At 38.3% G+C, this 13,790-nt stretch overlaps 1 protein-coding gene across 15 annotated transcripts in view; it reads left to right on the top strand.

The window, feature by feature from the left end:
• The window catches only part of NRXN1 (neurexin 1), a 2,017,115-nt gene that overhangs the window by 807,097 nt on the left and 1,196,228 nt on the right, over positions 1–13,790 (top strand). For 10 of the 15 annotated variants that reach the window (XM_089676450.1, XM_089676452.1, XM_089676451.1 and 7 more), the window contains 2 exons: positions 5,717–5,740; positions 6,743–6,904. In XM_089676450.1, coding sequence (XP_089532576.1) covers positions 5,717–5,740; positions 6,743–6,904 — 186 coding nt within the window. The remainder of the gene's footprint in view (positions 1–5,716; positions 5,741–6,742; positions 6,905–13,790) is intronic. The other 5 variants (XM_089676454.1, XM_089676460.1, XM_089676455.1 and 2 more) reach the window with 1 other exon arrangement.

The raw sequence follows: 13,790 nt of genomic DNA, 5'->3' as shown, positions 1-13,790 counted from the left end.
AGCATGCTTTTAAATATAGTTGTAATAAGGTTACCTTAGAGTTTAGAACTGATTTTGAATCAACAGTTTGTGGATTCAAATACAAATCTGATACACTATTCTCACAGTTTTTGCTTTTTTCCTCCTTTTTTTAATATATTTTTTACAAAACAAAAAAAAAAATTTTTAAAGGGACTTTCAAGGCGTGGTTCCTCAACAAATGAACTGTTCAATATCCCGAAAAAATATATAAAACAAAATTTATATAAAACAAAAAAAAGGGCAGAATCTGATTTGTTTTTTTAAAATAAATGAGATGGTTAACACCGAAAGTGGAGGTAGCCTCAAGACCCAGAGATAATGTTGTCTCAGACTATTAATATTATCACAGGTACTTGTATAGCGCTGTGAATGTACACAGCACTTTACATATATTGTACATTCACATCAGTCCCTAACCCTCAAGGGGCGTACAATCTAAGGTCCCTAACTCACATTCATACACATACTAGGGACAATTTAGACAGGACCAATTAACTTATGTCTTTGGAGTGTGGGAGGAAAATGGAGTACCTGGCAGAAATCCAAACAGGCACAACACGCAAACTCCAGGCAGGTGGTGCCATGGTTGGGATTCAAACCAACGACCTTAGTACTGCCAGGCAGAAGTGCTAACCATTTAGCCACTGTGCTGTCTCGGATATTCATATGTATCATACCATAATATCCTAGAAACTGGTGTCTTGATAAAGACGACCCCCAAACCTCCACATTCTTTGCAATACAGATTCTTTAGGAGATGGGTGGTCGCATTATGCATCCAGTACAATAGACGACAAGGCCAACATACATGTCTTGGTGGAGTGCATCTGCCGATGAGTAGCATCTGAGCAAGGAAGACCCCCCCAAAAGACAGAAATTTCAAACCAAAGCAGTCCAGTCAGGATATAAATAAGTTAGAGAACAACATAGGTTAAGTGCGTACATGGGAAATCAAGGCTCCCAAAGTCTCAGGCCCAAACTTTACAACCACAAATGTTTGTCAAAACAGATACAAAAACCACTCTTCAGGACATGAATGCCATACTCATGCTGGAGGAGCAGATTTTCTATTTTTCCAGATATTTATGAGTGCAAAGTTCAGCCCGGGACTTTGTTTTCTATAATTTTTTGGATGTCGAACCATTCATTTGTAGAGGAACCACCCAGTGTTAAAGTTCCTTTACCATATTGTTATTATTTCTTATGTATGACCTTTTTGGGATGTGGTGTGATGATTTGCCTAATTATTCTCAGGAATTTTTTCAATTTTTTTTTAACTAAGTACCCAATTAACCATATATACACAAATGAGCTTATTTAAAAAAAAATTGTTTTAAAGTCCCTGTATTGATATTGGGTGGACTTTCTAAATCACCAGTGGATTCAGTTTTGACATTTTTGTATAATGTAGGATATCTATCAACACTGTTTCCAATGTATGGTTTTCATGTGCAACTAAAAATAATTATATTTTACAGTTTTTGTTACCATTTAGAAATATAGCTGGAAAATAATGTCATTTATTTCAGTGCTTTAATGATTTTCAGTTGTGCAGCTCATATATTAGAAATGTTAGATTTCATGCATACAAAGTAACTAATGCGAAAGTATTATCTAACAAAAGCTAACTTTCTAAAATGCAAGTATACTTTTCTTTTTACCCAAGGAAAAAAAAATCGTTATAGTCTGTCTTAAAAAATGCACAAAATTAGGAAATATAGCTGAAAAATAATGTTATTTATTTTAGTGCTTACAATACTTTTTTACTTGTCCATTTATACTTATACACCTCATAAATTAGTAATTTTAGATATCACACATGCAAAATAACTAACACGAAAGTCTCATCTAACAAAAGCTAACTTTCTAAACTGCAAGTATACTTTTCTTTTTATCCAAGGGAAAAAAAAAATCTTTATGGGTCTGTTTAAAAAAAAAAATCCCCAGAATTTGTTTTGGTAAGCCTAAGGTATAAAATATTAACTTGCTTAGTGGTATAAAAATATAAAGAAAATAAATCACTCCCAAGATATCAGCAGGGTGCCATTTTCTTGTCTGTTATCATTCCTGGCATCAGCTGGATCGATTTTTTTTTTTTTTTTTCAGCAGTACACCCTGCCTGCCAGCTTAGGTTCTCTAGTAGCCCCCAAAGGTTTCGATAATTCATGAATGCTACAAATCATTCCTTTCCTTACACAGAGTAACAATGTAAAAGAACAGGATTAGGACTACCCTGCTGTGAAAGAAGGATCCTTACATGTAGTGCTGCATAACTATGTAAGCAAAAAATTATAACTTGAGCAGTAAGGGAAAAGTGCGCAGTGTGCTATACGCATGCAAGAACATTTTTGAATTAAAAACAACTTTGATGAATTGGTCTACAAAAATTTTATATTGACTGGTGATGTTCTAAACACTGTGTTATCAGCAAAAAAGCAAACAGTGAGGATAAAATAGGAAATAACAAGGCAAACTTATTTAAGCCCATTTTGAGCAAAAGTTTTTTTTTTTTTTTGTTTTTTAACACTTTTATTTGTAGAATGCCTAAAGGCTAATGTCTATGTGCAAGTTCGTAGTGCTGTCTGTGCCTTTATGTATGTTGACTGTCCCTGACCCTCTCCTTTCTTCTGTTTTCCTGGTGTCACAGCAGTAAAAAAAAAAAAAGAGAAAAATTCCTCCCATTGTCACAGACAGCAATAAAATATTTGTAGAAACAGCTCTCCCCTGCTTTCTCACTGTTTTCAAAACTAAGAAGACATTTTGACTGGATTTATCGATAGGCAGATGTATAGGGTATGGTTGCAGTGTACTCTAATTTCTCTGGGGTTTTTGGCATTGATATTTATTATTTATGCTGTAAATCCTTATTTATGATATTTATTGTTATGAATAACAGATGTAAATATAGAAAAAAACTAAAAAAAATGCAATAGTATACAAGCCCCCCCCCCCTAAGATTTAAAGGGTAGCTCCACTAGTGTGGTAAAAAAAAACTAATAAATAAAAATATAATATAGCTTACAATGGTGACAGAAGTCATACTGTAATTGAATGGTATTAAATATGACCTTTCGTTTTAAATCTGCAGCGCTGTAATTTTCTGTAAAAAGCAATGCAACATGGCTACCTGGATGGTGTACAGAACACCCCCCTAAAATGTCATTTCCAGCTTGTGTGATTGGCTCACTGATTTTCCCAGAAGTCTGCACTAAGATGCAAGTCTGATTTCCCAAAGGGAAATCATATTTAAAGGGATGCAGACCCTGCCACTTTCCTTATTAGGTCTTTGCAAGTGCAGCAGCTGATTGATAATTATACGATCACTCCTATTCACATTCACTGTGCACATAAACATTATGGGCTCTTTCTTCAGAATAACAAAAGGCAGTAATCTGCAGCAAAGTTTGTTGAAATCCCTGCAATGTGCATAGATCACTCAGAATTATTTTTTTTTTCTCACAAAAGTGGAGTTACTCTTTAAAAGCCAAAGACTTTCTGTGTTAATCCTTTAAAAACCATGGGTTACACTGTTGGGTAACATTCTTAAATATTTTGGGCATCCTTAAAATACAATAATTTATAATCATTGATATAATGCAAATTATGATTTATAATAATTTTTATCATGAAAATAGAAAGAAACAAATGCACCCTACTGAAATTTAGTGGACTAATTTATTCAAAAGTTAATTTTTTTTATCTCAGTCTGTGCTCATTTCAAATATCATTTCAGGTTCAGGGAAATATTTTTTTTATTTTTTCAGACCTGATATTTAGGGTTCATTCAGACTAGTGAGAAAGGTACTATTTTAAAATATTTAAAAAAATAAGTCTCATGGTCTCACAAAAAAAAAATAGCCATGCAGCTAAAACTGAAAGGATTGTTTTCTTAGAGTAAAACAGATACATTTTACTTTGTCTCATTTCCTGTTCAAAAACAGGAATAGGATATTTGTATTCTAAACACTTTATAGGTGCATCTTTATTAAAAAGAGGCCGGATTCCGGCACATGCCACGCCTAGATTTGATTTGCCATTTACACTTCTTTCTTTACTGTAATAATTAGCATTTCCAGTGGCGGATGCAGAGAGCATATGAAGATGAAAACTAAAATCCCAATTTTCAGGGTGTCAAATATGCAATGAACGTGTGCTTACATTGGTGAGCAGGACATCTAAAGGATTTGATGAAGAATTTAACAGAACCTATAGACGTCCAGTTCACCGATCTTCTTCTGCTTGTTAAAGCTGAACTCCAGGAATTTAGTAACCTTGTAAAATATGCAGGCATACTATGAGTTAAGTCCAGCAAGGTGCCTGCTGCCTCTTGGACTCATCTCTATTATTTACATTTGACAGATTTATTGTGCTCCAGGAAGATAGTGGAAGGAAGATATCTGGAGTTACAATGCTGGGCACTCTGCCTCAACTCTTTCTAGTGTAGAGTCACATACAGATGCTATGCCCCTCCTCTTCTCTTGTCCAGTCACAGAAGCCTTTGTATTATGTGAACTCATTCACAAAATACAAAGGCTTCTGTGAATGGACAGCATACCTGCTGTGTGTGCTTGTCTCCTTTTACAGCCTGAATGTATTTTTCCGAGCTCAATAAACCTTATTAGATATAAATACTGTAACCAAGATAAGTCCAGGAGTTGTCATGCACCTTGCTGTACTTAACCTATGGTATGCCTTCACTTTTTACAAAGTTGCTGAATTCCTGGAATTCAGCTGTAAAAACAACCCTTATAATATTTTGCTTTTGTTTTCTCAATAATCATCATAATCATCAGATTTCAACCAGTATCTATTTAAACATTTAAAAAACTGTTAATGTCTAATTTGATATATATATATATATATATATATTTATATATATATATTTTTTATATATATATATATATATATATATATTTATTTATTTATTTAATATGAATTGGCAAGCCACTAAATGCCCACTTTCTAGATTTGCCTTTGCTCATGCGGTTAGTTGCAAAAATAAAATCAAAAACAAATTTAAATTTTGAAATATAAAATTAATACTAATAAATGGAGACTGTATAGCCAAGCTGGTGCATGTTTTACAAGGCAGTTGCAGAAACCCATTCAACTCATTATATGTGTCAGGATCTTCTTTGCTTTGTTTCATTGCAGTAATCTGTGACCCCAAAAGCCCATCAGTATGACCGAAAGAAGTTTTGAAGTTGAGGAGGATTCCTTGAGAGCTGTAATTTCAGTAGTAGGGGAATGTAAACTCATTTCTGAATTAAAAAAAAAATCTGAAAAGGAGCCATATTTTCCAGGATGTGGCCATTTTGATACTTTAGCCATTTTTAATGTCTGTCAGATGTATATAGGTTAAAAAATATGGGGGATGGCGACCATGTGTCCGTTTTTGTTCAGTACAGAGCTGATAAGTTATGAAATATATTTGCAGGACAAATATTATCGTGGTTGCCTCTTTGGAGGCCTACTTGTTAGTCTGCTTTTTTCTTGTAAAATTTTTTTGCCCTTTTTTTCTATGTTACTAACATGCTTAATAACTAACATGTCACTCATGGAATGTGTCATTCTACTAACCGTTACCTGAATCAAAAAATGTACTAACATGGTAGTGACCATCTTATTTTTTTAAGTAACAATCGTTATTATGTTCACAGTTTTTAATTTCCTTTCTCCCCCCTTCTCCACAAAGCACTCAGGCATTGGACACGCTATGGTAAACAAACTACATTGTTCGGTAGATATCATTCTAATTGTTTCTTATTTTGGGTTTGCCGTGTGTTTTTCTTTCTTTCTTTTAACTGTAGACATCATTACAAAAGAGGAACTGCGGTTGGTACTCTTCTGCTTACTTTCAACTCCTTCTTTTCATCTGTTGTTGACCTCTTTAGTTCTACCTGTCCCTATCAAATTTAATTTTTTTTTCTATTTCTTTCTATTTTTTTTATTTTTTTTTATTTTATTTTATGTTTTACTCACACATAGGGGCATCATTAACTTTACTACCTTTTGCATCAAGCCGTAATTAACAAAAAATAAAGCTAACCTTTGGCTGGCCCATGTGGCTTCTGGCGCAGCCAGATTCTAACCATCCATATAGCATGGCATGGACGCTTGACTTGCAGTGTTATGGTACATCCATACATCTTTCTCCATCACAAGCAGATTGGTTATATGTTTCTTTTTCCTTTGTCCTTGTTTCTGGTCTGTAGTGTGTTTTTGCACGGGCACACTAGAGTGCGCTTTACACTTGGATTATTTTGCGTTTTATGTTACGTTTTGCATGTGCTTTTTTCGCTGCTGCTCATTTGTTATCCAGTGCAAATAGTGGTGGTGCTTAATACCGCTTGCGTCATTTATGTCCCCCCCTCCCACAAACGCATGTTTTAACTAGTCAATGACAGACTACTAAACTTACTAATACGTACAACAGCTGAACTAACCTAGAAAGCATTTTACTAACACCATTTTTGTGTCTGCTAAATAACTGTTCAGTTGCTGTAGGGACAATACTGACACTAGCTCATTAATCAGACAACAGCTGAAATACAGTAGATTAGATCCTTTTTAGGGGAAGATGAATTCTAGAAAACTAAGACCAAACTTCAAACAGACATGAAAATGGATTTCCAAACTAGGTTTCAAATCAGGCACATCCCAGAACTGCAGTATTTAGGTCTGAGTATAGCGTGTCCTTTCCCTGTGCTTTGTTATGTAGGTAACAATATCAGTGGATGGGATTCTGACCACAACAGGCTACACACAAGAAGACTACACCATGTTGGGTTCAGATGACTTTTTCTATGTTGGAGGCAGCCCCAGCACAGCTGATCTTCCGGGCTCACCAGTCAGCAACAACTTCATGGGCTGTCTAAAGGAGGTAAGGTCATTCTTTACATTATATTTTTACTTTGGTTAGCAGACTGCTTTGCTGGATCAATCTGAACAATACAATGTGAGTTCACGTATCTTCTGCCTCTTAGCCTAAAGATAATATTCTTATTTCTCAAGATACCCCATTCCATAGATGCCATTGTTTTCATATCTTCTACCAACAAAAAAGTACCAAACTATATTCAGGTTGACAGGTGGCTGCATACCTTGCGTTTAATGCTTTAAACCATCAGATCTAGACTCACAGTTGACCACTGACAAACTAATGGAATGAGTTGCATGCATATGCTCACTGTCGTAAAATGAAGAATTGACAACTTCTTTTTGGATTTCTTAGAAACTCATAATAAGTAAATACCTTGCATTTAAAGAATAATTGCAGGCATTGGCATGTTATACATAGTTACATTTTCCAGCTTGGACCAATATAACTATGCATATCAGGGCTGGATCTAGCCTGATCTGATCTGGGGGGGGGGGGGGGGGGCAGCAAAAAAGTCAAGAGGCACAATGTCAACACTGTTTGTGAGCCATGACCAGTCTGTCAGACACTGTCAAGACTTGGAAAACACTAGTATGTATTAGGCTGTCATTAGATTAGGGTGATTAAATAGAACCTGTGCCCCATTATATTAGGTTTCCCTATCAGAGTCTATCTTTATATCATGAGTACTCTTCACCCCTTTACATCATGGTCGCCATTAGTGTGCCACCTTACTTCAGCATCCCCATAAGTGTTTCCCTTTACATCAAGGTCCATATCAGAGCCCCCTTACATCCGGGTCCCCACTTACATCAGAGTCCTCGCTTACATCAGAGTCCCTATCAGAGTGCCCTCTTACATCCGGGTCCACACCAGAGTGCCCTTTTACATCAGGTGTTCCCATCAGAGTGTCTCCTTACATCAGGTGTCCCCATTAGAGTGCCCCCTTACATCAGGTGCCCCCATCAGAGTGTCCCATTACATCAGCTGTTCTCATCAGAATGTCCCTTACATCAGCTGTCCCCATCAAAGTGCCACCTTACATCAGGAGTCTCCATCAGAGTGCCCCCTTACATCAGGTGTTCCGATGAGAGGGCCCCTTTACATCAGGTATCTCCGTCACACCACTCCCATGCATGGATTGTCTCAAACAGCATGCCCCCTTCCATCAGGTAAGTCCAATCACAGTGCCTCTGTACATGGATTGTCCCAATTAGAGTGCTACCTTATATCAACTGTCTTCATCAGAGTGTTCCCTTAAATCAATTGAAACCATTATACTAGCTCATAGATCAGTGGATGCACTCTCAGAGATCTGGAGGGGGGAGACTAAAAGCTGGGGGGGGGGCTCATCCCACCCCAGTACCCTCCTAAATCCAGCCCTGATGTAAATTACATACCTGGTCAAGGACACTGGAAGCTGGAAGCTTTCCAGCAGCATCAGCCTGGTATGTCATATACATAATTACAATGGATCAAGTTGAACCAATGTAACTATGTTTAACTAGCCAAAGATTGGAAGTACTCTTTAAATAGAGCAATATTGTAATTTCTTTTTTTAAATATGGAATGTGACTCTTTTAAATAATGGAAACAAGACTAAAAATCTTATATAGATAGTGAAATGAAGATTACGTCTTATTATGACGTTACAATGCGTCAATGAAGCATAGAGTTGAGTGACAAAAATGAATACTTCAATCAACTTATATAACAGTCTATAAACGGGGTGATCTGTGCTCCGTGCTGGTAACTTCAGGTGCGGTGAGCCAATGAGACTATGCACTTACCAGAAGCGCATAATATATGCACAAAAATGATCCTTTATAGCTACATCTGGGTCTGGTCAAGGGCTGCGGGGTCATCAGGCTCAATGTGGACACATGGGATGATACTGCTCACACACAAGGGTCACACTGCGCTCACATAACCATCAGAACAGCTCAAGGTAATACTCCAGGTCCAGATGAGGTTCCACCTTGTAAGGCTCGAAAAAACCAAGCCAAGATAGGTACTAATAGTGTAGGGGTCCCCTTTGACAACGTGCTGGTGCACAAAACGCATCAGAGAGCCCACCGGAGTAACGTCACGTCGAAAACGGCCGCGAGCAAGGCCGGCGGCCATCTTTGTACAGTATACCTATACCACATGTGAGTTTTACCTGCACGAAACCCATCAGTGAGCCCACCGGAGTAACGTCACGCCACAAACGGCCGCGAGCAAGGCCGGCGGCCATCTTTGTACAGTATACCTATACCACATGTGAGTTTTACCTGTTTCCATTTAGAGTGTTCATTTACCATTGAATAAAGACATACTACACTACTAGTACCAAGCCAGGGAACAGATAGGTACTAATAGTGTAGTATGTCTTTATTCAATGGTAAATGAACACTCCAAATGGATACAGGTAAAACTTACATGTGGTATAGGTATACTGTACAAAGATGGCCGCCGGCCTTGCTCGCGGCCGTGTGCGGCGTGACGTTACTCCGGTGGGCTCCCTGATGCGTTTCGTACACCAACTCGTTGTCAAAGGGGACCCCTACACTATTAGTACCTATCTTGGCTTGGTTATTTCGAGCCTTACAAGGTGGAACCTCATTTGGACCTGGAGTATTACCTGGAGCTGTTCTGATGGTTATGTGAGCGGAGTGTGACCCTTGTGTGTGAGCAGTATCATCCCATGTGTCCACATTGAACCTGATGACCCCGCAGCCCTAGACCAGACCCAGATGTACCTATAAAGGATAATTTTTGCGCATATATTATGCGCTTCTAGTAAGTGCATAGTCTCATTGGCACCTGAAGTTACCAGCATGGAGCACGGATCACCCCCGTTTATGGACTGTTATATAAGTTGATTAAAGTATTCACTTTTGTCACTCAACTCTATGCTTCATTGACACATTGTAACGTCACAATAAAACGTAATCTTCATTTCACTATCTATACGCCTTAGCAGTGCTTACTATATATGTATTTAGTTTTAGCAATACTATTTTTGTGTATCTGATGTCGTTTTTCTAGCGCTGCATATTTATTATTTTTATTGTCTATTGGAGGTGCAGAGGTTTGTCTTTATATGCTAGCTGCTCGTACATTTAACCTGCGCTCGCAAATACTTTCTATATATTATAAAAATGTTATATGGTGCTGAAAAACTTTGATTCAGACTTGAAGTAACATGTAAAACATAATTTTTGCAAAGATTTCCTTTAGTCCCACCAACAGTGTGTAACCTCACATATACATACAGTAACCAATGATACAGCAATGCAGTGGACTTACCAGTGTTGTAATCCAAAGCGCATGAAATGTTGCTGGGACTTAATGACATGCTTCAGAAACACTGGTGTAGGAAAAACAAATCATAAAAACCTCATCAAAATGTTGTATTTTTCTCTAAACGTGCATCTAATTAAGTTGTTTTACTTTGCCACAAGAGGGATACTACTTTAGTTGGTACTCGGCTTCTTTTACCAACTATGTGTACCGTATCTAAAAATTATCCAGAACACTCGAATACTCCAAGCATAGGCCATCTGTGATCAGGAAACCCTACTGTTCAGTGTTTGTTGCATCTTCCGAAATACTCCTTGACTCTTTTCACCCTAGCTGAGGACCTAGCTATAGAGCAGCAATCTCCAAACTGTGGCCGGGGGGCTGGATGTGGCCCTTTGCTAGCCTTTATCTGGCCCTTGAGGCACTATTCCTTCCACTGACACCAACAGTGGGGTATAATTCCTGCCACTGGCACTAATGATGGGGCACTATTCCTCACACTGACACCAACAATAAGGCACTATTTCTTCTGGTGGGGTACTGTTCTTCCCAGTAATACCAATTATGGGCCACAATTCCTCCTCCTACTGACCTCAGACATTATGGGGTTTATTTACTAAAGCTGGAGAGTCCAAAATCAGACTCCCTTCTGCATAGAAACCAATCAGCTTCCAGGTTTCATTGCCAAAGCTTCACTGAACAAGTAGAGGTTAGAAGCTGATTGGTTTCTATGCAGAAGGGAGTCTGATTTTGGACTCTCCAGCTTTAGTAAATAAACCCCTATGTAACTGACTACTAACCCTGAGGCAAAGTTTCATCTCACTGATGCAGGGACCCAGGCCATTTTATACCACCACTGGCCGCAATCTGGCCCCCTATCCGGACAGTAAATTGGCTCTTTGTTTAGAAAGTTTGGAGACTCCTGCTATAGAGGCTAAAAGAAAAGTTCTGATAGAGGTTGAAATGCATCAGGTGGGGGGCCCAGTTCTGAAAATAAATATGATGAAATGAAAAATCAGCTTTGTTCAGTTATTTTAGTTATTTTACTGTTGCATGTGTGAAAAGCTTCTTTCATCAATGGATTACTTGACACAAGCAAACACAAAGTAGCAACTCCAATTTGAAATAAGAAATCGTTGTCTCTTAATCAGGAATCTCTCTATAAATGCGTAATATCTCAGAGGTTTACTGATTGGCTCATGAAAAGTGCTTCCTAGAGAAGAGCCCTAGAGCCATAGAAAAGACATTTAAAAGCTGAAACTTCTATTCGAAAAGTAAAACTATTTGAATTTGAAAACCTAAATATTATATTTTGTTCACTTTTTCACTTCGGGCTCTTCTTTAGAGAAGCATATACTATGAAAAAAAATTATGATACCTAATAATTATGTTATTCAAATAGGAACATATTTGTTATGAATACTGTAAGTCGGCCTCAACTGTGTCTAGTTACACAAACAAATCCCTATTACAACAGACGTGGTATACCCATGCTGTCAGATTTGATCTAATCTGGCCCCCTGTATGGGTGGTTAAAATATAGCTTTTGGTAGGCGTTTGGTTATCTGCCAGTTTCAGACCTGTATTGATGTTCGGAGGTCTAAAAATAAAAAAAACAAGAAAAAAATCCTGCAACAACAGTATTTCATACCTTTATGTAATTATTTACCATACTATTAATTTTTTTAAATCCTAAGTTTAGTCACCTTTTTTTAAATCCTCACAAGGGACGTTACGTTGAATGTGCATTGGAAAATTATGATTACAGGGGTGTGGGGAGCAACTAAGAGAGCAGCCAGTGACACAAAGGACACTTCTCAGTGATTGCAAATACAGTTGTTTGCGCTGGAAAAAAAAGTGGGCTTTGAATGAAGAACAGAATGAACACTGACCACAAAGGGACTTGAACCCCAAATCTTCTCATCCGAAGCCAGATGCCTTATCCCTTAGGTCATGTGGAGAGGCAGACTGTGTGGCCCAATGGATAAGGCTTCTGACTTCAGATCTTAAGATTCAGGATTCAAGTCACTTTGTGGTCGGTGTTCTTTCTGCTCTTCAGCTTTGAAGGGCTTTAAATGAAACTATTATACATGTCTGGGTTTGTTTTGATATGTCTTCAGCAAACCTCTTTCTAGCAGCAGCCTGGGGAAGGGAGGAACAGTACTGGCAGCCAATCAGGATCCACTGCAGTGCACATGTGCTGGCACTGAGCATGTTGAAGAGCTAAAAGTGAGCGTAAAGTAATAGTGCCCCCTGCTGTTGCTTCATTTACCAGTCCGCAAGCTGTTGTTCTGACCTAGACTTATAACTGCTGCTTTAGTAAAGATCTGGTCGCTATGTTTGCTTTCTGGTGGGTCTGTGTGGACTACACACCCACCTGCACACAACTACAAATCTTTTGGGATTGGCATTGTGTATCTCATATGTGTGTTTAGCTGCCTGTCTCATATACAGCTTGAGTTGAGGGACCACCGGAATGTGATATGCTTGGAAGAGGTTGTGGCCTGAATTTTACCAGGGGCATGAGATGTCATTCATCTAGAATAGAGGTCTCTAAACTTTCTAAACAAAGGGCCAGTTTACTATCCATCAGACTTTAGGAAGGCCATTGTTGGAGAATAAAATGCCCTAGTGTCAGTAGGAGTAGACAATGTTTCATGATTGGTTTCACTGGATGGAATATTTCCCCAATCATTTGTAGTGGTGGATGAATTAGCTCCCTGTCACTGGTGTTGGTAGAAAGAGTAGTGCCCCATTACTGGTGTCGGTGGAAGAAGTAGGGTTTCATCATTGGTGTCAGTGGAAGGAATAGTTCTCCATCATTGGTGTCAGTGGAATGAATAGTGCCCCACTACTGATGTCAGTGGAAGGAGTACGGTTTCATCATTGGTGTCAGTGGAAGAATAGTTCCCCATCATTGGTGTCGGTGGAATGGATAGTGCCCCATTACTGGTGTCAGTGGAAGGAGTAGGGTTTGACCATTGGTGTCAGTGGAAAGAAAAATGCCTAACTGGTATCAGTGGAAGGAGTAGGGCTCCATCATTGATGTCTGTGAAAGGAATAATGCCTTGTATCAATGTGAGGAATAGTTCCCCAAGGGCCACATACAGGCAAGTAAAGGGCCGCACTGACCACTGATCTAGAGCAACATTTGCCTCATGTAGGCACAGTAGACTTCTTCCACTAGTCGGCAGAAGTCAAGAGGCAGTTTTTTATTGTATATCTATTGATCATCAATTTTCCCATCATCAGCCGAACACAGCCACATTATCTTGAGCAAGTCTAGAAGCAGTGCTCTGTGTAACAAAGGTGATCATAGTAAAGGGTTGTTGTCTTGTGCCTACAGGCTCCATTGATGAACTTCCATCTTTAATTTCTTTTAATTAATTATGAATGCATTAATATTTGCTCAGTCACTTACACTAGGCCTATTGATTATTATTATTATTATTATTATTATACAGGATTTATATAGCACCAACAGTTTGCTCAGCACTTTACAAAATGAAGGTAGACATTGCAGTTACAATACAATTTGGTACAAGAGGAAACAGAGGGTCCTGCTGGTTAGAGCTTACAATCTAGGAGATCCCATCTTGTCAAT

Source organism: Staurois parvus, unplaced genomic scaffold (genome assembly GCF_062004578.1).
Source record: "Staurois parvus isolate SC_StPar_1 unplaced genomic scaffold, SC_StPar_1.0 ptg000169l, whole genome shotgun sequence".
Taxonomy (NCBI): Eukaryota; Metazoa; Chordata; class Amphibia; order Anura; family Ranidae; genus Staurois; species Staurois parvus.
Note: the sequence above shows the minus strand (reverse complement) of the source record. Positions and strands in the feature narration are given on the sequence as shown.